The sequence below is a fragment of the Pelodiscus sinensis genome, chromosome 13 (genome assembly GCF_052426305.1).
Source record: "Pelodiscus sinensis isolate ZL-2025 chromosome 13, ASM5242630v1, whole genome shotgun sequence".
Taxonomy (NCBI): Eukaryota; Metazoa; Chordata; order Testudines; family Trionychidae; genus Pelodiscus; species Pelodiscus sinensis.
Window position 1 is genome coordinate 20,148,176 of NC_143064.1, and position 24,664 is coordinate 20,172,839.

A 24,664-nucleotide genomic window follows, 5' to 3' on the forward strand; every position below is an offset into this window, starting at 1 on the left:
GTTAGCGCACTACAATTTACTCCCTTCTAGTATGCATTGCTGCACAGTAGGGGTGTAAAATCGCATTTCGGTAACTGGTTAAACATAACATTTAACCGGTTAACCAACTGAACGGGAGGGCGGGGCTGGAGTGCTCCTCTCCACAATGAGTGGGGACTGCTCTGGTTGGATTGAAGCAGCCCCTGCCTGTGATGGGCACCACTGGGGCTGCTCCGGCTCCCACTGGTTAACCCTAACCAGTAATTAAACATTCACATCCCTAGTACACAAGCCCTTTAGTCCTAGTTGACTGTCAAAGAAATAGGCTACAGCCCAAGTTAGTACAATTCATCAGCTTCTGACACAATTTTGTTGCATCTCAGCTGGTGTTTTACAGAGTGGCCAGGCTCCTGAGCAAGGCTAAATTGAGCACTGCAAAACTGTATTTTTCTCTAAAATATAATCCAATTGTTACAGCTTTGGGAGAAGATAGTGATCAGTATTTTAAAAAGAAAACTGAAAAATGACTGTCTGCATAATCTAAAATCAGTTTTCTTGTTTCCACAGCCCCAGATATTCTGGCCCCCTGAATTTTAAGTTATAATTAAATTATAAAGCCATGTTCAGCAACCAGAGACTTTTACTTGAACTCAGAAAAGTAAAACAAAATCAGTTAGGGCTAAGCTTCTTCCTAAATGTCCTCATTGTGCTTGAATGTTGTTTGTAGGTCATAAACGTCTGGAAATATCTGAAATGAGTTGATAAAGTAATTATAGGAGCACCTTCATTCTTAAATCTGCAACTAAACTTTTTACGTGACTTTTATTGATCTACTCAATTTTCATAACGGTCTATTTCTGGACCTTTGGCTGCAATAATTAGTACAATCAAAGCAACACTGATCTTGGTCAGTATTTGGCTGAGAAATGTCTAATGAAAACCCTATGTTCATGAGGAAGTAGTGTTTGTTAATAGTGATAGAAATGTAGCCGTGTTAGTCTGGTGTAGCTGAAACAAAATACAGGACTATGTAGCACTTTAAAGACTAACAAGATGGTTTATTAGATGATGAGCTTTCGTGGGCCAGACCCACTTCCTCAGATCTGAGGAAGTGGGTCTGGCCCACAAAAGCTCATCATCTAATAAACCATCTTGTTAGTCTTTAAAGTGCTACATAGTCCTGTATTTTGTTTATTAATCATTGAGTAGCTGTCTGATTTCAAATGAGATTTGCTGATATGTCTGGGTTGTTTAATGGCCTACAGAACATTCAGGACATTCTAAGATCCCATGTACTACTTTATATGGTTATAAGGTATTAATCTTGGTACCATAGTTAATTGTTGGTCCATCTATATTCCCCTTCAATTTTGATGACACCTGGTATTCTTCCAGTCTAAAACTGTTGTGTGGTGGTATAACTTTCTAAAATCCATTCCAGAAATAGCATTTCGCTGTTGGTGGGAGTGGCTTCTGTGTTTGTGGTTTGTCTAACACTGAGCGAAAAGATGCTGTTTAAATGTTAGTTTAAATGTTAGAACTGGAAGGGACCTTGGGAGATCAAGTCCAGTCCCCTGCCCTCACAACGGATGTTTTGGGTTTTGGAAAATAAAATGAAAATGTACGTGTTTCATTTAAATTATTGGTTTGGGGTGGGCCTGGGATTGAGGGTTTTAGTATGTAGGCTGCCTCAAGGGTGAAGGGATTTCTAACCACAGCAGCTTGATACCAGGTGAGAGGTCCCTCTCGATGGCTGCTGTAGCTCCAGCGGGCACAGCTGGATGAGGGGTGCATATCCTCTGGCTGAGGCAGGTCCAGCCACAGTGAGGAATGCAGCCAACTGTGCACTTCCCCTAGATCTCTTGGAACAGGAGGCAGTGTTGCCATACAAATTGAGGGGAGGAGGGGAGGTGCTTCAGCCCCCCCCCCCACACTAAAGGGTGCCTGGGGGTTGAGAGGCTCAGAGTGGGCAGTCCCAGATTGGGGAAGGAGGGGCAGCTGGTGCCTTTCAGCTGCCTGCCAATTATCTTTTTCTGTGTGGTTTTCTGAGACGCAATCCCATTCCAGGCACATCCCATTGTCCTGGCACTGCAAAATCCTTATGTTGCTTTAAGTTAAGAGTTGGCCAAATATGGCTTAGTAGGAAGCTAAATATGGCGCTCCTACAACTCCAGCTCAGCCCCCTCCTTTGTTCCTTCTGCAGTAGGGAGCTTGCACTGGCATTTCAGCCTGGCGGCCCCCCACAAGGTTGAAGCACCGGCTTCCTGCAGGAGGGGAAGCCCCAAGCTGAGACCCCCCCCAGCCCACTCATTCACCTCCTCCACCAAGACCCCACACCCCCAGTCCACTCCTGCCCCCTCCCCTACTACTGTCCCTGCTAGCCATATGTCTACCCCCAGCCTGCTTTTGCACCTTTCTTCCTGGCCAGACTCCACACCCTCCCTTGCTCCTGACCCATTCCCCTAGTCAGACACCCTGCCTCCCACCCCAACCTCACACCCCCATCCCTATCCCACTCACTGGCAACCTTGTCCCCCACGCTTAACTGCTAACTTTTGGCCCCATCCCAGAGCCTAGGGTGACCACAAAATCCACTAATCCTGGAGTCCCAGAAGAGTTATTCTTTTTTGAGTGATGTCCCCGTGGCTGCTCCACTGTAGGTGTCAGGTCATCCTGGCGCTGCAGATCTAAGTTTTCTTGAGCAGCGATCTGCTGGATCACTCATGTGCAGCTTGTGCCTTGCACCATTCATGCCCTTTTGATGTCTCACATGGTCCACCTCCAGCCAGTTCCTTCTTTGTTGCCCGCAGTCGCAGACGGAGTGAGCCTTCTCTCCTCAGGTAAACCCTGTCAGTATGTAGTTGTTAGAGTTTATAGTTAGTCACAGTTCTTATACTTGTAGTTAATTAGTTAATATAGTTTTTAAAAAAAGTTCATTTTCTTCAGTTAGTTTTATAGTTATCTATGCTGGGCTCCCCCGGTTTTAAGAAGTGTGCCACATGCAGTGATAACATGCCTGCATCAGACAGTCATGCCGAGTGCATCAAGTGCTTCGGCGAGGCTCACGTGCCTCAGAAATGTGTCCATTGTGCCAAACTGACAGTCAGGAAGTGTAAGGACATGGAGATGAGACTGAAAATGTTCCTGTTCGACAAGGCTCTTCAATCGCCAGACCAGTCTCCAGTTGTTTTCACTTCACGGTCTCCAAGGGCAGAAAAAAGGAAAGCTGTTTCCCTGTAGTCGTGTCTAGCTCAAAAAAGAGCTTCTCCCACTCTTTACTGTCAGCATGTGTAAGTGTCGGTGATAAGCCCTGTACATCTGGCTCAGTGGCCCCCAAGCATAAGTCGCGCTCAGAGCTGAAATGGCGACAAAAACCTACAATGGTGGTGCCATTAACAGTCCATTGATCCTACTACAGCACCGACAACATCGGCACCTTCTGCATCAGAATCACATTTTCTGACGACATCGGCACCACCTACTCTTGTGCCGGCGACATCGGCATTGCAGATTTCGGCACCAACCACTCGTATGATGACCTTCTCGCACTGAGGGCCTTGACACAAACAGCATGGGCATCTTAGGCACCATATGTCTCATCTAGCCCTCCAGCACTGAAGAAAGCGCCCTATAAATCTGCTTCAGTGAGAACATGAAGTCTGGAACTATTAATCTTTTCACCGTCTTCTGCACTGTCTTCTGCACCGCCGTCTCCATATTCTCCTCACCTACCAACAGACGACAGGAGTCGCTCTCCTAGTGAAAAAACTAGACACCATGCGTCATTGTCATCATCATCATTGTTGGCCTTCACGCCCACTGGCATATAGGGCAGCAGCAAAGGTCCTCTATTTCTGTCTATCTCTGGCTAGCCTCTCAATAGTGCTCCAATAAGTGTGATTCATGCTCTTCATTTCTACTTAAGCAGTCCAGCACCATGTTGTCTTGGGTTGTCCTCATTTCCACTTTCCTTCAGGGGTCCAGTGCACAGCAGTCTTTGTGATAGAGCTTGCATCTTTCCTGAGCACGTGCCCAATTCATCTCCAGCATCTTTTCATAATGGTGGTAGCCATTTTATTTTGTTTGCACTGGACAAGCAGGTTCTGTTTTGAAATTATTCTTGGCCAAAAAATACGGAGGATCCTCTGAAGACTTCTGTTGTGAAAAGTCGACAATTTATCTAGGTTGTACTCTGTCATCTGCCAGCATCCTGATCAATATAATAGTATTGATAAAACACAGCTCTGATAAAACTTCAGTTTGGTGTGGATGCTGTATTGTGATGACTTCCATACAGCATTCAGACTCATGAAGACATTTCTAGCTTTGAGTATGCTCTGGATATCACTTCTGATGCCTCGGTCTTGCCTGATAATACTACCCAAGTATGTAAAGCTCTCTGCGATAGGTCTTGGCCATCGATCTTAACTGATGCTGGTGCCTCAATATTTAGGGTCATGACTTCTGTGTTTTCTGGCGAACTCTTAGTTTGACCTGTTTTCCGAAGGTGCAGAGTCGATTTGTTTTCTCTTGCATACGACGATGCATGTGGAAGAGTAGCACAAGGTCATCAGCAAAGTCAAAGTCCTCTAATATGGAGAAGAAAGTCCATCTGATGCCTCTTAGCTCATCTTCTGTTGTACGTGGCATAACCTAGTCCGACTAAGTTTAAAGAGCATCGGAGACATGATGCATCCCTGCCTTACTCCAGTCTTAACTTGGAAGGGTAGATCATTGTTCCCCACGCTGCATGTGAAATTATTATAAAAGGTCTTGATGAGCTGTACTCCTTGTTGTGGTATTCCGTAGTCTCTCAGAATATGCCAAATAGTATCCCTATGAATGTTGTCAAAGGCCTTTTTCAAAATCAACGAAGTTGATGAACAACTGCCTCTGCCATTCAATGCATTGCTCAATGATGTTACACAGTACAAAAATTTGATCTACACACCCCTTTCTTTACGAAACCCAGCTTGTTCTTTCCTCAGTAATTTGTCAACAGTGTCTACAATCTGCTGAATAATGATTTTAGCAAGGAACTTGCTTGGCACTGAAAGGAGAGTGATGCCGCGCCAGTTGTTACAGTCAATAATTCCATTCGTCCATTCCTCTGGCACCTGCTTCCCTTCCCATATTGCTGTAAAGAGTGGTTGGAGAATAGTGGCTGCCAGTCTGGGTCTGCCTTGAACAATTCATCATTGAGATTATTGTGCCCTGGAGGTTTACCATTCTTTAAGGATCTTATTGCCATGCTAATTTCTTCCGTTTTTGGTGGAGCAGTATTTGTCAAGGCTTGTTCCCACTTCTAGAATATCGGCTGCTTCTTCTGGAGGTGGCCTGTTCAGAACTTCCTGAAAATATTCTGCCCAACGAGCCTCTTGTTCCCTCTGTTGTAAGTAGATTTCCTTGTTTGTCCATGACAGGGACACGTGTACTGGCATGACATTTACCGCAAACAAGCTTGGTGATTTTTAAAAAACCTTTCCTTGCTCTCTTCGAGTAGCTGCTTCTTCAGCTTGTACTGCTCATTCCTCTGAGCTACCTTATCAGCTCTCACCAATGTCTTGACTTGCCGGTCTGCTGCTTTGTATTACCGCTGGTGTCTTCCAGTCTTCCTGATTTAGCATCTGTGAGTTTCTTCAAGGTACTTCTATAAATTGCCTTCCATGTGTCTGGCATGATACATATTTTTTCACCATGCATCGAGATATTAAGTATCACCATCCCCTTACACACAATACCTATAGAATTGTCGTCCTCCTTCAAGGGGATCACCCCACTCACCACATTCTCCACAGCTACTGGTACACCACCAGATGCATTACAGGACTGGCCATCTATCTCACTTCATTTCTCCGGTGTGGTCTTATCATAGATGACACAAGGACAAATGGATATAAACTGGCTAGTAGGAAGTTTAGACTGGAGATTAGACGAAGGTTTCTAACAGTTAGAGGAGTGTGGTTCTGGAACGGCCTTCCAAGGGACGTAGTGGGGGCAAAAGATCTATCTGGCTTCAAGATTAAACTAGATGGGTTTATGAAGGGGATGGTTTGATGAGATAACATGATCTTGGTAACTAACTGACCATTATCAGTGGTAAATAGGTCAATGGAGGGATGATAGGAGTTACTATAGAGAACTTTCTGCGTGTCTGGCTGGTGAGTCTTGCCCACATGCTCAGAGTTTATCTGATTGCCATATTTGGGGTCAAGAAGGAATTTTCCTCCAGGGTAGATTGGCAGAGGCCCTAGAGGTTTTTCGCCTTCCTCTGTAGCATGGGGTACAGATCACAGCTGGAGGATTCTCTGCATGTTGGGTCTTCAAAGTATTTGAAGGCTTCAATATCTGAGATATAGGTGAGAGGATTATTCTAGGAGGGGGTGGGTGAGATTCCGTGGCCTGCACTGTGCAGGGTGTCAGACTCACTAGATGATCATAATGGTCCCTTCTGACCTTAAAGTCTATGAGTCTGAGACACAGCCCAACATGCTACCGGTATTACTCTTGGCATGACTCAGCTCGCCATACTTATCACCGCTGTGGCTATTCTTTCTGTGACTGTCACCTAGTTTCCTGTGCTCCCTCAGTTTCTCTGCAACCCTCTCATAGTCATGGAGTAACAATGTCACCAGCCAATGCTCTCTCTATGGTTCACCATTCCAAACCGGAAGAGGATCAACTATCAGAGGTTGAAGTGGAGGAACACCCACCAAATGTATCCTCAACTGACCAGTTGTCATCATCCACTGATGAGGATATTTTTCCTTTCGACAAACAAAAATACCTGGTGACCAGTCCCCTCCTGATGATCTTAGGCAGTTACAGCCACCCTCTTAAAAAGCTCCTGAATCTCAGGACATCACTCTAACAGAAGTACCAGAGAAGCAACACAATTTGCTCAAAAATCTTCAGCCATCACCACAGGGAAAAATCGCAATTCCTATTGACAAGGCCATTATGGAAGCCGCTGATGAAATATGGCAGGCTTCAGCACCACCAACTGACAAAAGATATTTTGTCCCTCCAAAGGGAGCTGACTTCTTATTCTCCCACCCTCCACCAAATTCATTGGTGGTTGATGCTGCCCAGCATAGGTCCAAACTCCCTAAATACAAGAACATGGTGGACAAAATGGGAAGCGACTGTCTAGGAAGGAGCATGGCGGAAAGGGATCTAGGGGTCATAGTGGACCACAAGTTGAATATGAGTCAGCAGTGTGATGCTGTTGCAAAAAAAGCAAATATGATTCTAGGTTGTATCAACAGGTGTGTTGTAAGCAAAACTTGTGAAGTCATTCTGCCGCTCTACTCTGCACTAGTTAGGCCTCAGCTGGAGTACTGTGTCCAGTTCTGGGCGCCACATTTCAAGAAAGATGTGGAGAAATTGGAAAGGGTACAGAGAAGAGCGACAAGAATGATTAAAGGTTTAGAGAACATGACCTATGAAGCCAGGCTTCATGAACTGGGCTTGTTTAGTTTGGGAAAAAAGAAGATTAAGGGGGGACATGATAGCGGTTTTCAAATATCTAAAAGGGTGTCACAAGGAGGAAGGAGAAAATTTGTTCCTCTTGGTTTCTGAGGACAGGACAAGGAGTAATGGGCTTAAAATGCAGCAGAGGAGGTTTAGATTGGACATTAGGAAAAAATTCCTAACTGTCAGGGTGGTCAAATATTGGAATAAATTGCCAAGGGAGGTGGTGGAATCTCCCTCTCTGGAGATATTTAAGAAAAGGTTAGATAGACATCTGTCAGGGATGGTGTAGGTGGAGCTTGGTCCTGCCTTGAGGGCGGGGGGCTGGACTCGATGACCTCTTGAGGTCCCTTCCAGTCCTATTATTCTATGAAAAATACATGCATGGATCTGTTCAGCAGGAAACTATATTCTTTCTCCACTTTACTCCTGCTTATAGCCAACTATGCAGTGTTGCTTACCAATCCTAACTTTGATAACTATTCCAAGCTGACATCCCTCTTGGAACACTTACCAGACTCCAAGAGACCCATATTAAAGTCCATAGTTCAGGAGGACTATGCTTCCTCCAGGACGGCCCTCCAAATAGCACTTGACACAGCAACCAGAGCTACAGTGACGTCAGTAGTTATGAGAAGAGCCTCCTGGCTACAATCTAACTGTCAGGGTAGTCAAACACTGGAATAAATTGCCCAGGGAGGTTGTGGAATCCCCATCTCTGGAGATATTTAAGAGTAGGTTAGATAAATGTCTATCAGGGATGGTCTAGACCAGGGGTGTCCAAACTTTTTTCAAAGAGGGCCAGATTTGATGAAGTGAACATGCGTGAGGGCCGACCATTTTGCCTGACATTCTTTGAACCATTAAAATTAAATGCAAATTAACTATTTTATGCAAAGTTTATTGCAAACGGCGAACGACATAACACCAACTATACATGTTGTGTCCAAATATATTTATAACTGATTTAGACCAACTGACATTAACTGAGATTTTACAATGTATTCATCTCAATTGAAAAAAAAACTTGCCTACACTAATGTGAAGGGTGAAACTGAGATCTGGACTGCAGTACATAGGCTAGGTCTGGTTCAAAGGCAGTCCCTGATCTCAGCAGCTGCGGAGTCCGTCCCTGCACTCTCAGCCCCAAGGTAGAGGGCTTGCAGGGTCAGAGGCGGGCGGAGAGCGCAGGGCACGCTGGCCTCACGGTGGCCCGGGGGCAGGGCGAACCCGTAGCCAAGCGGGGGAGCGGGGCTGCGGACGTGCCCTACATGGAGGACTTTAGGACCGCAGCGGCCGCCATGGACGGCGGCGGCGCGGCCGGAAGCGGCGCCAGTCAGAGGAGCGCCGGGGAGCCAGGAGAGGGGGAGGAAGCGGGGGCTGTCCCTGCTCTCTCAGCCCCAAAGCGGAGTGCAGGGGCAGGGTTTGGGACCGCGGCGGCGGACCGAAGCGGCGCGCTGAGCGCGCCAGTTAAAAAAAGCACCGGGGAGCCGGGAGAAGCGGGGGGCCGTATTAAATCCGACCGCGGGCCGCATTTGGCCCGCGGGCCGGACTTTGGACATGCCTGGTCTAGACAGTATGTGGTCTTGCCATGAAGGCAGTGGACTGGACGCGATGACCTCTTGAGGTCCCTTCCAGTCCTAGTATTCTATGATTCAAGGACCCCTCTCATGAAGACCTGCTAAAGCAGGAGGTACAGCGACTGCTCAACCTAGGAGCAGTGGGAAATAGTACCCAAGGACTTCAGAGGCAAGAGGTTTTAATTCCATTTTTTTTTCCATTTCTTTCTCACATCAAAAAGGATGGGAGGATGGAGGATTATTTTGGACCTCAGCAAATTAAATCGATATCTGCGAAAGCAATGATTCAAAATGGTTACCCTAGAGAAAGGATACCGGTTTGCAGCCCTCAACCTGCAGGATGCCTATTTTCACATAACTATTCACCCCACATGCAACTATTCATGCAGAAACAATTCCTCTGTTTCGTGGTGGGCACAAAGCATTATTAATACCGGGTATTACCATTCGGCCTTTCCTTGGCAACCAGAGTATTTTCAAAGACGCTGGCTGTTGTTGCGGCTTACCTTCACAGACAAGCCATGATCACTTTTCTGTACTTCGATGATTGCTTAGTGAAAGGCCCAGCAGAAGTAGACATGCATCGCATGGTGGCAACAGCCAAACAAACATTCGATCTTTTGGGCCTTATACTCAACACACAAGTTAACGCTGCAACCTACATGAGCTCTAGAATTCATAGGTGTGCAGCTAAATTTGGTGCCCACAAGGGCATACCTCCCCATGCAGAGATTCCAAGGGAGGTGCCCCATCCCATACTGTATGCACAGAAGCATATGGAATTGGTAGATACGAAGATGATGGAGTTGGTGCATATGAAACATCACCCTCATAGCGTCATACGTTTCAGGGGTAAACAATACAACAGCAGATCCCCTTAGCAGACATTTTATCCCAGACCACATATGGGAATTGCATCCTCGGGTCTTCCAACTGTGGGATATAGTATACTTAGATTTCCAGAAAGCCTTTGACGAGGTCCATCACCAAAGGCTTTTAAGTAAAGTAAGTTGTCATGGGATAAGAGGGAAGGTCCTTTTGTGGATTGATAACTGGTTAAAAGACAGGAAACAAAGGGTAGGAATAAATGTAAGTTTTCCAAGTGGAGAGCGGTAACTAGTGGGGTCCAAGAAGGGTCTGTCGTGGGACCCATCCTATTCAACTTACTTATAAAATTATCTAGAGAAAGGGGTAAACAGTGAAGTGGCAAAAATTGCAGATGATACCAAACTGCTCAAGATAGTTAAGACCAAAGCAGATTGTGAAGAGCTTCAAAAAGATCTCATCAAACTAAGTGATTGGGAAAGAAAATGGCAAATTAAGTTTAATGTTGATATATGTAAAGTAATGCACACTGGAAAAAATAATCCCAGCTATACATACAATATGATGGGGACTAATTTAGCTACAACTACTCGAGAGAGATCTTGGCATCACTGTGGATTGTTCTCTGAAAACATCTACTCAGTATGCAGTGGCAGTCAAAAAATCAAATAGAATGTTAGGAACCATTACAAAGGGATAAAGAATAAAACAAAAAATGTCTTATCGACTCTCTATAAAACCATGTTACGCCCACATCTTAAATACTGCATACAGATGTGGTCACCTCATCTCAAAGATATATTGGCATTGGAAGAGGTTCATAAAAGGGCAACAAAAATTATTAGGGGTTTGGAATGGGTCCCACATGATAGATTAAAAAGACTTGGACTTTTCAGCTTAGAAAAGAGGAGAGTAAGGGGGGATGTGATCGAGGTCTATAAAATCATGACTGGTGTGGAAAAAGTGAATAAGGAAATGTTGTTTACTTATTCCCACAATATAAGAACTAGGGGGTCACCAAATGAAATTAATAGGCAGCAGGTTTAAAAGAAACCAAAGGAAATCTTTCTTCACTCATTGCACAGTCATCCTCTGGCAAGGAGTACAACAGGATGTGGTGAAGGCCAGGATTTTCAAAAAAGAGCTATATAGGTTCATGGAGGTTAGGTCCGTCAATGGCTATTTAGCCAGGCTGGGTAGGAATGGTATCCCTATACTCTGGTTCTCTGAAAGTGACAGGGGAGGGATCATGTGATGATTACCTATTGTGTTCCCTCCTTCTGGGGTATCTGGTATTGGCCAGTCGCAGACTGGAAACTGGGCTGAATGGACCATTGGTCTGACCCAGTATGGCCATTCTTCTGATTGAAAAGACATCCCAAGGTTGTATGTTTGTTGTAGGGATGTGAACAGCTAACCAGTTAACTGGTTAACCATTACTGCCATAGGCAGAGGGTAGCTCCCGCCCTGGCAGCCACCCCCTTGTGGCTGGCAAGTGGAGGCCGGGTGCTGGTGGCTGGCAGCCAGCCCCAGAGCTGAGGGGCCAGGAACCCCCCCCCCCCCCCCCGGGTTGGGGACTGCTTCAGCCAGGGGAGAGTGGTCCCCTTCCTGGGATCCCACTGAGTCAATTAACTTAATATTTAACTAGTTAACCTAATGTTTAACCAATTAACTGATTACTTGGGATTTTACATCCCTAGTTTGTTGGATGGCTAACTTGTTCAAAAGTGTGGTTGTCTACTCACTAAAGAAATGTAGATTTGGAAGGGAGTTGGAGAGTTCATCTAGTGCTGAGGACCAAATATACCTAGACCGCTATTGACACATGTAGGTTTTTAATAACAGTTTAGGGATTCCATAATCTCCCTTGGCAACCTCCTCCAGCACTTAATTATCCTTTGTTAGCTATTAGGAAAAACTTTCTAACCTAAATCTCTCCTGCTGCAGATTAAACCAGTTCCTACTTATGATGTCTGTATTGGGTGTGGAGAACTGATCACTCACTTCTTTTTTTTTTAATAGCCTTTTAAAATACTTCAAGACTTGTCCAGTTTTTTAATGTTTCCTAAGTCATGTTTTTCTATACCTTGTATCAATTTTGCTCTTCTCTGGGCTCTGTCCAGTTAGTCCACATCTTTCCTAAAGTGTGGCACCCAGAATTGGACACAGTACTCCAGCTGAGGTCTCACCAGTGCTGAATAGAGTAGGACCATTGCCTCCTGCATCTTATATGAAACACCCTTTAAAACAGGGGTGGGGAAACCTCAGGCCTAGGGGCCAGATTGAATCCTTGGCATGCCTGGATCTAGCCACCGAAGCTTAGGCCCACCCCTGGCATTGGAGAGCTCATGCTGGTGCTCCAGCCTCCATGCTGCTCCCCTGGGGGCTGGAGGGCTCAAAATCTACTAGGCTGTCTGTCTCTTCCCCCCTCCACCCTGCCCCCCCCCCCCCCAGGCTCTGGTGTGCAAGGGGAATGTGGGAAGTATCGTTCTTTCTCAGTCGGGGCCACAACGTGGGGGGTTTTCTCCTTCTCACTTGTGTGAGGCGCTTGACTGATTTTTTTTTTCTGTGGGTCAGTATCCCCCAACTCAAAAGAGAGTCCCCCTTCTAATTTAAAACATCCAGAGCATTAGTCTTTTTTGCCACAGCATCACATTGACTCATTCCGTTGATCATCAACTGTGAGCCCATAAGATCCTCTTCTAGAGTACTGCTATTTAGCTAGTTAGTTCCCATTGTGTAGTTGAGCATTTCTTTTTTTGTGTGTGTATCTTAAGTGTATTACAGATTGAACCTCTCTGGTCTAGTAACATCCACGGTCCAGCAGGACCAGTGATTCTACTGAATCAGAGAGCCGCAATGAAGTGTAACAGTTAATCTGAACTAAGGAGTTAGTTCGGATTAACTTCTGACTGCTGCGTGTAGCCATGGGCAGTCAGTTCGAACTAAGGGGATTTAAAAATGGCACCCGCCCGGGGAACATGCAAATGAAGCCCGCGATATTTAAATCCCGGGCTTCATTTGCAAGTTCAAATGCCTACATTAGCCACCCTAGTTCGAACTAGGGGGCTAGTGTAGACATACCCTAACATCCTTATTTGCTTTATTACAATTTGATAACTTTTACTTATCCTGCAGGTGCTTATTAGTCTTGCTAGAGAGAATTATAAATGTGGTGGGGTTTTTGGTTTTTTATCTTGAGTATCTTAAATTGGAATTGAGCTTCATTTCTGGAATAAAAGATAATAGACATCAATTTTAAAAGCTCCTACCTGCCATCGATTTCTATTTCTTTATTATTGCCACTTGCTAGTAGACTGATGTTGTGTACCAATGAATAAGCTGTTATCTGAATTCAAAGAACATAAATTAAGACATTCAAGTGACTTTTATTGGGAATGTAATGAAATAAATACTATTGTGATGGCAGGTTGTACAAATGAATTTATACCAGTGTTGACATTTAGTATACAAGTGGCAGTGATGCATGAAGCTTTAAGTAATGGTCCAATCATCTCTTGTTACATATTGATAGATGCCTGTTTTTGAAGTCTTAACTCAGAGGTAGAAAAGCCTAGGATTAAAGTTTGAATGTACAGGTTGCACCTCTAAACCAGGACTCTGTATGGTCAGGCAACATCTGTGGTCTACCAGGACCACTCATGTTCCAGGATCAGAGTCCTGGCCCAATGCCGGGAGGGAAAGGAATCTGGCATGTGGCTCAGCTGGGCTTGAAGGTAGGATGGGTACCGGGAAGCCTGGCGTGCAGCTCAGCTGGATTACTGCGGGGGGAATGGTGCTGGGAAGCCTGGTGTGCAGCTCTGCAGGATTGTTGCAGGCATGGTGTGGGGCAGTGCTGGAAAGCTTGGTGCACAGTTCAGCTGGACCAGGGGAGAGGGGAGTGTGCGTGCGTGCGCACAGAAGCTGGGCTGCCCAGGGAAGCTGAGAAGCCCAGTCGGGGTTGCAGCAGGGGGACCAGAAATGACCTTCCTTGGTCCAGGAAAATCCCTCATCTGGGACCACTCAGGTCCCCAGGGTTCTGGACCAGGGAAGTCCAACCTGTAATAGACATGTCTTATAGCCTCACCATGAGGGGAGGGGATGGTAATCTTTGATCTGGGCTCACTAGTAGCTTTAGTCATGTGGTTGGTGCAGGGTGTTCCTTAAAGGGTGAAATTAAGGTTGTGAGTGACCCTAAGTTTATATTCCCATTTTTTAAAAAGTTAATTTAACCTTAACTGTGAATTTGTAATGCTTGCTTTGAGAATAGTTGCAGTATCCCTATAATATATTTTTACCCCCAATTTATTTACATGCCCTCTCATCTTAACTCTAGCTTAATACAGTTTTTGAATTGTAATCCATGCAAGGCTTTTTTCCCTAGTTTTCCTAATCAAAGCTTTTAGAGTATGTCTAAGCTAGTAAATTGACATTTTAGTAGAGAAACTTATATTTAAAAAAAAATCAGTTCCAGAGTTTAGCTTAGTTTATTTTCTGTAAAACTGCTATTAAGGAAATAGAGATGGTGGGCTGTTGCATGGTTTGCAATTCCAGAAGGAAATATAATTGCTTCTGGTTAAAGCTTTCAAATGATATGGAGTCCTGTAAAGCAATTCATGTTACATGTTCATCCTGTGAAACTTATTTCTGTTGTATCTTTGAATGTCTGTCTAAACCTAATGTGTTGCATTTTTTAAATTTAGATCTAATCCAGTGCACAAATGAGATGAATGTGAATATTCCACAGCTGGCAGACACACTTTTTGAGAGGACTGCGAACAGCAGTTGGGTCGTAGTGTTTAAAGCTCTAATTACAACACACCACCTCATGATGTATGGAAATGAGGTAAGACTGATTACTAGCTATAGTGTGGGGGTATTTCTGAAAAAAATCAGAATGCCATAAAGGAAGGTTTGTGATCTGTAAACTTAAAAAAATACTAATTTGGAAAAAAGTAATGAAGTTTATCGTTGGCTATTAGTTACCTTTTCTGCGAGAAAATTAGTGAAGTCAGTTAGAAAATCAGTTAACTACACCCAATAGATATCTAGATCCATGTCATGCCTCTTTTCCAGTTACTTTCCTTCCTGAACTACTACTACTATTCACTTACTACCTATGTTTAATTCAGTTTAAAAATGAAAGATTAGCAAACATAATTTAAAATCTTTGTGGTATAGTAATGATGACAGTCTTTCTTTTCCAGACCACAATATGACATTAGAAGTTTTATCTTTAATTTTTACACAATTTCTCAAGCTTAAACCTGGCAACCTTTTATGTCAGATATAGAGATTATCTCCAGTATCCAATTATGCACATGGTAGGGATGTAAAATCCCATTTGTTTAGTTAACCTGTTAAACAGGGGCAGCCAGACTGGAGCCCCCTGCTGTGGGTGAGGGCTGCTCCAGCCCCCACTGATTAACTGTAACTGGTAAACAACCACAATAAAGGTGAGGTTAACCTTTCACATCTCTAGCTCATGGCAAATGTGAGCACAGAATTGTGACTGAAGCAAAGTATTTCTAAAACAAAGTTTTACCTTTGCTTTAAATGTAAAAGATATGCAAGATATGTGACGAGGGTATTGAAAGAGGCAGTGTGTGACTCTCTTTAGAGAGACAAGGTGGATACAGCAATATCTGTTGGACTAACTTCTGTTGTTGGAAGAGACAAGCTTTCTACTTGATTCAGAGCTCTTCAGGTCATGGAATATTGACTGTAATGAGTTAATTTATTTTATACATATGTTGATTTAATTAAAGCAGCCTGTTTTGAAATAAGTAAGGACAAACAGTGGCTCCAGATAAAACACTACTGTTGATTCATTAGATGTGAAGGTGCTACTTCTAAGCTCCTGCCAAAGTTATACAGCTGCTCAGGCAAGGCTGAGAAGGAACAGGTCCAAAGGAGTGTAAAGCAATTGAAAACTTTCTCTGTCATATGGGAGCTATTCACAAAACAGCCTGATACAGCCACATACCCTGTAGGAGAGTCTGAAGCAGTAGACCTTTCTCTTTTTAGTAAGACACACATCCATATAGACTGTTGAATTGTGTTAAAATCTTTTTCCTCTTTGCTGAATTCCTGGTCTTAGGAAAAATACTTTGTATTTATAAAAAAGAAAAGTGTGTTCACTCTGTCAAACATTGGTCACTGAAGCTGGATGAAAAATAGTTTTCCTTTCCTGTGATCATGCTTGAAATTTCCTTGTTCTGCCTTGAGATTAAACCAAGACATTTCAAAGTGTGTGTTATAAGAACATAAGAACGGCCGTACTGGGTCAGACCAAAGGTCCATCTAGCCCAGTATCCTGTCTGCTGACAGTGGCCAGCACCAGGTGCCCCAGAGAGGGTGGACCGTTGACAATGATCAAGCGATTTGTCTCCTGCCATCCCTCTCCAGCCTCTGACAGAGGCCAAGGACACCATTTTATCTATCCCCTGGCTAATAGCCTTTTATGGACCTAACCTCCATGAAATTATCTAGCTTCTCTTTAAACTCTATTATAGTCCTAGCCTTCACAGCCTCCTCTGGCAAGGAGTTCCATAGGTTGACTACAAGCTGTGTGAAGAAGAACTTTCTTTTATTAGTTTTAAACCTGCTCCCCATTAACTTCATTTGGTGTCCTCTAGTTCTTCTATTTAGGGAACTAATAAATAACTTTTCTTTATCGGCCTCTCCACACCACTCATGATTTTATATACCTCTATCACATCCCTCCTCTTTTCTAAACTGAAAAGTCCCAGTCGCTTTAACCTCTCCTCATATGGGACCCGTTCCAAACCCCTAATCCTTTTAGTTGCCCTTTTCTGAACCCTTTCCAAGGCCAAAATATCTTTTTTGAGGTGAGGAGACCACATCTGTACACAGTATTCAAGATGTGGGCGTACCATAGTTTTATACAGGGGCAGTAAGATATTCTGGGTCTTATTTTCTATCCCTTTCCTAATAATTCCTAGCATTCTATTTGCCTTTTTGACTGCCGCTGCACACTGTGTGGAAGCTTTCAGAGAACTGTCCACAATAACTCCAAGATCTCTTTCCTTATTTGTCGTAGCCAAATTTGCCCCCATCATACTGTACGTGTAGTTGCGGTTATTTTTCCCGATGTGCATTACTTTACCCTTATCCACATTCAATTTCATTTGCCATTTTGTTGCCCAATCACTCAATTTGGTGAGATCTTCTTGGAGTCCCTCACAGTTTGCTTCTGTCTTGACTATCCTGAACAGTTTTGTATCATCTGCAAACTTTACTACCTCACTGCTTACCCCTTTCTCCAGATCATTTATGAATAAGTTGAAAAGGATTGGTCCCAGGACTGACCCTTGGGGTACACCACTAGTTACCCCTCTCCAATCTGAAAATTTACCATTTATTCCTACCCTTTGTTTCCTGTCTTTTAACCAGTTCTCAATCCAGGAAAGGACCTTCCCTCTTATCCCATGGCCATGTAATTTACACAAGAGCCTTTGGTGAGGGACCTTGTCAAAGGCTTTCTGAAAATCCAAGTATACTATATCTACTGGATTCCCCCTTGTCCGCATGTTTGTTAACCCCTTCAAAGAACTCTAACAGATTAGTACGGCAGGATTTCCCTTTACAGAAACCATGTTGACTTTTGTCCAACAAATTGTTCTTTTACATGCTTCACAATTTTATTCTTTACTATTGTTTCGACTAATTTGCCCAGTACTGAAGTTAGACTTACCGGTCTGTAATTGCCAGGATCGCCTCTAGAGCCCTTTTTAAATATTGGTGTCATGTTGGCTACCTTCCAGTCATTAGGTACAGAAGCCGATTTAAAGGATAGGTTACAAAAATGAGTTGAAAAATGAGAGACATGCTAGGATACCCTGGGTCTCTGACATCCCTATTGCGTACCCTTACCTCTGTCTTTTGAAAGTGTTAGTTTGTATAAATACTAAAATATTCATTACCTCAGAGAGGGAGAAAGGTAAGTTGAAAAACATTCCTCGATTGTCTATATTTGTGTCTCTAATTCTCACATCCAAGATGTAGAGTCATACAGAGAGAACTTTTAGAGCTCCTATTGTTTTTCTCCAATTTTCCTACTCTGAGATGCAGAATTCACAAAACTTTTATTTAAGTCATGTAAGCTACTCCCTCTAATGCTAATGTGGCTTCATGTGAACAGTGGAATTGCATTTCTTCAAACAGAACAAATTTCCTCTGCCAAATGCTCAGTCCTGAAACTTCATGTGTTTGTTTAACATTTAGTAAACTTATGTAAGTGAATTGTTTTTGTTGCAGCTAATGTGTATATTGTAGATAAGGGTAAACATTGCCTCTGAAATCCACAAGTTCTGTGCAATAGTTTTGTAATCTATTTCTTAAACTTATTACATTTGATGAAAGAAAAGTAATTTTCAAGATGTTGACATTTTTCCCCCTTCAACAGCGTTTTATCCAGTATCTTGCATCCCGAAATACGTTGTTCAATCTAAACAACTACCTGGACAAAAGTGCCATGCAGGGTAAGAATCTTCTGTGTGTGTGTGTGTGTGTGTGTGTGTGTGTGTGTGTGTGTGTGAAAATTAAATTGCAAACAGTAAAGTATTATGTTTTGAAGAGAAGGTTGGCAGAGCAACAACAACAAAAAAACACACCTCCAAAAATCTGTACATAACAGCTGATTTAAAAAAAAAGTCTTAAATACATGTATTTTTCTAGCTCTGTATTAGTAGTGATTGACCCTAAGTCACTGGTGTGTTCAACAGAAAATGTTTCCAGGATAGAGCTTAATTCATATTACACAATGCAAAGGGATCACAATAAGCAAAAGGAAGCAGGGATGGCTTAAAGCAGGGATGGGGAACCTACGGCCAGTGGATTGCCTTAAGTCTGTGAGGCCCCCCCCGCCTGCAGTTGATGATGAGCCAGTGCTGGCATTCCAACCACAAGAGTGACACTGTGGCTGGAGCACTCACACTGGCTCCCCTGATGCGGGAGGAGCCCCAAGCCTTAAGGGACTGATCAAGGCAAGCCACAAGCCAAATTTGGGCCCTCTGGCTCTGGCTCTAGCTGGCAGCAGGGAGGAAGCAGCTCGTGTGCGCTGTAGGGAAGTACACCATGCAGGCACCACCTCCTATTGCTCTCATTGGCCAAGAATCATGACCAGTGGGAATGGCAGAGGCGTGCCTGCTAGGAGTGCATCCTTGCAGCATAAAGAGCCATGCAAAGACACCTGTCTCCCCGAACCCAAGCTGTGCCAGATAGGTGCCCAATCCCCTGTTCCCTCCTTCACCTGTCTTTCCCCCCCCCACCTGCAGCCCCACCTCCAGCCCTCTCCTGCTCCCTCCCTCACACCCAGATCTCACACCTCTACCACTAGCCTGCTCCCTAACTGCCCCTCCCACAAACTGTTTTGGCCACATTCCAGAGCCTAGAGGGGCCTACAAAATCTACTAGCCTCAGGCCTCCAAAAGAGTTAATTTAATCCCGGTGGAGCTGGAACTTGAGGGGAATGTCTTTTCTGCTTCTTAGTTGGCGGCCACATTTGTGGGGTTGTGTATGGGGGGTAGGGGGGAGTTCTGTTTTTTTTGTCTTATGTATGGCCTCTGACCCAAAAAAAGTTCCCCGCCCCAGCTTGAAATTACACAGTGAGAGCTAGAAATGTTTTTCTAGTTCGTTACCTGTATCTTTTTTGAAAGGCATTTATAACTTAACACATGAACACCAAATTAATCTTTTTTTTCATTTGGCTGCATTCCATAATGGGGGGAGGGAGGTTACATCAGTTGTCAAGCTTCATACAATGATAATTAGAATACATTACTGTGTGGTTAATGAAAGCCTTTTATATAGATCTCTGAAGAGCGTTAGGGGTAGTTTGTGTATATATATTTATTTTTGACAGCTTACTTTTTACAGTAGCTGAAGTTCAGTAATTCCCATTTTTAGTCTTAAGCATTTGTCTAATTTTGGTTCCAGTGAGCTGTATACTGTTATCCTTAGAGTGCTCACAGTTGCCAACAGTGGCCTCTCCTTCCATTATTAGGTGAGGCATTAACATAATCCAGATACCTTCCATGGAATTGTCATCCTCTGGGAACACGATGACTGCACAGTGCACCTCAAGGCTACTGTAAATAATCATAAGGACAATATGGAGGGAGGCTGTAAAGGCTCTCTAATGTGAATATGGAGTTGTCTCCTCAAGCAAGTTGTGTGCAATGACACACTTTATAGAATCTTGCTGAAGTTATTATGTAAGGAATAGATACTTTTCCTCTTCAAAATGTCTAACTAGTAAACATTTAATCTTCAGGCTATGATATGTCTACCTTCATTAGGCGATACAGCAAATACTTGAATGAAAAAGCACTTTCTTACAGACTTGTAGCAGTTGATTTCACCAAAATGAAAAGAGGGTAAGAAATATTCTCTTTTTTGTTTATTTCAGATACAAAAGGTTACTAACAATTCATATATATTCTTGCAGTAGAACTTTGGTGCCTTTTAAACTATAGTTAAATACAGGGCACTAAACAAATCAAGGCATCAGTGTTCTAGGTCATGTGTACCTTTTTACCTTATTTGCCATTTTACACATTGTAGGATAGATGGAGTGATGAGAACTATGAATACTGAAAAGCTTCTGAAAACCCTTCCGATTATTCAGAACCAGCTTGATGTGCTCCTTGATTTTGATGTAAGCACAGTCTTAACTGGTATTTCATTGTTAAAATATTTTATTTGATGCAGGAAGAAACTTACTGGTATTTTTTCTTCCCACCAATACTTCTAATCTACTCTTATTTTTTCCACTTTCTACACAGGCAAATCCAAATGAATTAACCAATGGCGTAATAAATGCTGCCTTCATGCTTCTCTTCAAAGATTCCATTAGGCTTTTTGCAGCCTATAATGAGGGGATTATTAACCTATTAGGTATGTGGAAATGTGTGTGCATATGGACTAGAATTTTGGGGGGAGGCAAGGAAGAAGAAATTGTAAAACAAATTGAATCTGTTTTATAGCCGAACAATTTAAGAGTCAGATCTTGCTTCCATTGAAGTCAATCGTAACTTTTATCGTTAGTGTCAGGGACAGCAGGATTGGCCTTATGCCTTATTTTTCAGGCTGAAGTGTAAATCTGTGGTGGTCTTGCCTGAATTTCTATTTTAGAAGTACCCCAAATGTGTATTGAATGTTCTTTGTAACCAGGTTATAAAGTAACTCAGTATATAAGTACACTTTAGTGGGGGGGGGTGGACATGGAGGGGTTTCCGCTCTAAAGTAGATTGGCTTGTACTGGGTATAGAGTTTTTTTTTTTTTAAGGTAATTTTATTTGCTTGAATACACAGCACACCCAGTGCACATTGCTGAATTTCTTTGTTTTAACTTTAACAATTGGCATAGTCTTGCACAGCTTAGAGTTCTACCTTGCTGAGTTCTTGGCTATGAATAACATTGGTCAGATAAAGTTTTTAAGTGGATTGTGCCTATTGTTTTTAAGGGAAAATAGTGGTGAAATTGGAAAAATCTCGCAAAGAAAAGATAGCATAGCAGTAGAAGTATTTATTAACTTTGGGATTCAGTTTTCACTCTCCTCCGTTAAATCTGCTGGTGTCATCCATTTTACTGATATATTAAACTCACACTTGTAGATTTTATGAAAAATAAAACTAAATATCTCAAAAGGATGCAAATGCTGTTACTGTTAGATTTACTAATAAGGATACTGTACATTAATATTGACAGGTAATACTTGGATACATGTGAAAGTTGTTTTCATTTGAAATGCCTCTTTCAAATTGTCTCCATTAAACAAGCCACAAATGTGTAGTATTGAGATGTTAATGTGTAGTTCAAAAATGCTTTAAAATAGATAATCATGGTGCATTTTTAGTGTACTAAAATCAGCTTCTGCGTTACTAGTGATTGAGTCCATCTCATGGACTGACATTTTGCAGATATTTTTCTTCAAAATGAAGTCTTTCTTGGCTGACACAGAATTTTAAAATAGATTAAACACTTTACATTCAGGTTGACAACTGCTACTATCCACCATGTTATTACTCGCTGAAATCCTACTAAGGTTGCCAGGTGTCCGGTATTGACCCGGGTAGTCCGATATTTTTGCCTCCTGTCCAGTGTAAAAATTCAGAAAATACCAGACATCTAAAATGTCCGGTATTTTCTGGTTATTTTTCCCTTCCAGGAGGCGAAAATACCCCCCGCCTTCTCGCGCTTAACTGGTTCCACAGGGGAGCTGTCTTCTGGCTTGGAGCAGGAAAACAAGATGGCCGCCGGCAAAAAGCCTCAAAGGCCTTGCTCAAAGGGGCCATGCTGGGTGTTTTTTAAAAAAAAAAAAAATTTTTTTTTTGCTTAACCATTGGTCATTTTTTTTTTTTTAAACAACTTTGGTCTTTTTCCCCTTCCTCCCCTCTTTCTTCCTCAGAATTTTTTCCCGTGTGCGTGTGTGGGTTTTTTTTTTTTTTTTTTTTTTTTTTTTTTGGAGGGGAGGAAAAGGGAGGTGTTTGGTATTTTTGGTTAAACCATCCGGCAACCCTAAATTCAACAAGCACATTGTAAATATGAAGATTATGAAGTATAGTCCCAAAACGCCTAATTCTTCAAAGTACATTGCTTTCTGTATTAGTCAATGTCTCTTCTCAGTGAAATTAACTAAAGTTATTATTTGAAGTGTTGCATCTTTTAAAATCTGTTGCGTTACTGTGAAAATTATCTTGTGTTTTTATGGGAGAAGGCTTGGGGTATTTTTGTACCTTTTTTACAAATTTCTTTTTTTCATTCTTCAGAAAAGTATTTTGATATGAAGAAGAATCAATGCAAAGAAGGTTTGGATATTTACAAAAAGTTCCTAGCCAGAATGACCAAATTGTCAGAATTCCTCAAAGTAGCAGAGGTAAATAAACTTACATACATCAAAAGGGTGTCAGTTAGCTATCTGTACTGGTACAGCAGTCCCATCACAAACAATCTAATGTTTGTGTGATTTGCCATGCAAAATAAAACTACTGTAGGCTATCTTTAAGGCACCTTTCTTTGCCAAATTTCTTTACTTTATCTTTAAGTGCTACTAAGAATCTGCTTTTATGCATTGATTAATAGTTGGAAATGACTGGGCTGGATGATTCTAAATATCTACAAAGCATTCCTTTCATATTTCTGCTTGAGAAGAAATTCAAGCAAGATGAGTGGTTATTTCTTGCAGTTTATCTTAACATTTATGCATGCAGTAGTCCAAATAGAAAAATGGTTTGAGCTTGTTTGACGTGTACACTGAAATTCTAGCTTAACTTGTCTGTTTGAAAATTGGCATAAGCAATGTACCAGTTCAGAAAGTTATTCATGTCCCTTTTGATATTTGCTTCTGTGTAACATTCAGACCCCACAGTTTTTATTTCCATTGCCGCTGCATGTAGTAATGTACATTTTTTTCCCCTTTTTTGTGAACCTAGCAAGTTGGAATTGATCAGGGTGACATTCCAGATCTTACTCAGGTCAGTGTACATTTCATATTAATTTAACCCAGTTCTTTTGTCCTTTGTGTTTTAATGGTTAATGTGTGCCATATTCATCCCGAGAATATATTCTCTTCCATATATTTATATATGGAAATACGCATATTCACTTTTTCCATAGATTGTTACATGTACATAGTTCTGCAATTGTTGAAGAGTTCTGTGTTAAAGCAGTGAAGTTTCTCTGATTTATAGTACAGAAGTTAACTGGTTAATATACCAGCAAGCATGAGGCTTACTGGTATGCTTACTGGTTAACCAGTCCTTGCCAGTTAACTCCATTGGCAGTCAGCCAGGCTGGGGCCATGGCTGCAGGGGGACCTAGGTTAAAACGATTAACTGGTTAAGCAGTGTTGTCTACTGGGTTAACTATTTTAACATCCCTAATTTCTAAAGATAGTTACTAAAACATGGATTTTTCCCTTGAATCTTTTGTGAATCTGCCTTTCAAGTACGCAGGCCTTCTATGCCACAATTTGGAAAAAAACACTCAATTCTGTTCAAGCAACAGGTTTTATTCAAAGTTGCACAGCAGTGCATGCCTGTATATTAAGTATTGTTATCAGCTATAGAAGCTTTTCCAAGGTCCACAGTGTGTAATGATATTTATATTAATGCACTATAAGAGATGCTCACAAAGTCCCTGCCCCCAAAAACTTAGTTTAAATTATGAGAAACATTGCAAAATCGGGTGATGAAGATAGATTGGTTTTGGTGTCTTGAACTGGAGCAGGGACAGCACAGGGATGGACACTATGTATAATCAGTTTAGAGCAGTGGTCCCCAATGTGGTGCCCGCGGGCACCATAGCGCCTGCCGGGCCACTTCTGTGCACCCGCCGAGTGATCGGCTCTGGCCCCACCCCGAGCACGTGGCTTATGGGAAGCCCTGCCCCCGGGTGCACGGCGCAAGGGCTGTGCCAACCCCAGGCGCGCGGCATAGGGATTGTGCCAGCCCTGGGTGCGCAGCGTATGGGCGTCCCCACTCGTGAGCACACAGCCCAGGAGCAGCGCTGTCCCCAGGTGCGCGGCGCATGGGCGCTGCCGGCTCCTGGGCGCATGGCATAAGGGCGTCCCTGCCCCATGGCACGCAGCACAGGACTGGCACCTGCCTCAGGTGTGCGGCTCACGGGCGCTGCCAGCTCCTGGGCGAGCGGCGCCGGCCCCGGGCAGGTAGCGCATGAGCTGTTCCGGGCCCGGGCGCATGGCGTATGGCCAGCCCCACCCCTGGGTGTGCGGCACAGGAGCGGCGCTAGCCCTGGAAGTGCGGCGCATGGGTGGCGCCTG

At 43.1% G+C, this 24,664-nt stretch overlaps 1 protein-coding gene across 4 annotated transcripts in view; it reads left to right on the forward strand.

Annotated features, from left to right (window-relative positions):
• LOC102459993 (phosphatidylinositol-binding clathrin assembly protein-like) overlaps positions 1-24,664 on the forward strand; it is a 64,738-nt gene that overhangs the window by 7,571 nt on the left and 32,503 nt on the right. For all 4 annotated transcript variants that reach the window (XM_075940960.2, XM_075940961.2, XM_075940962.2 and 1 more), the window contains exons 2-8: positions 14,561-14,703; positions 18,286-18,361; positions 20,155-20,257; positions 20,445-20,538; positions 20,666-20,777; positions 22,653-22,759; positions 23,316-23,357. In XM_075940960.2, the coding sequence (XP_075797075.1) occupies positions 14,561-14,703; positions 18,286-18,361; positions 20,155-20,257; positions 20,445-20,538; positions 20,666-20,777; positions 22,653-22,759; positions 23,316-23,357 (677 nt within the window). The remainder of the gene's footprint in view (positions 1-14,560; positions 14,704-18,285; positions 18,362-20,154; positions 20,258-20,444; positions 20,539-20,665; positions 20,778-22,652; positions 22,760-23,315; positions 23,358-24,664) is intronic.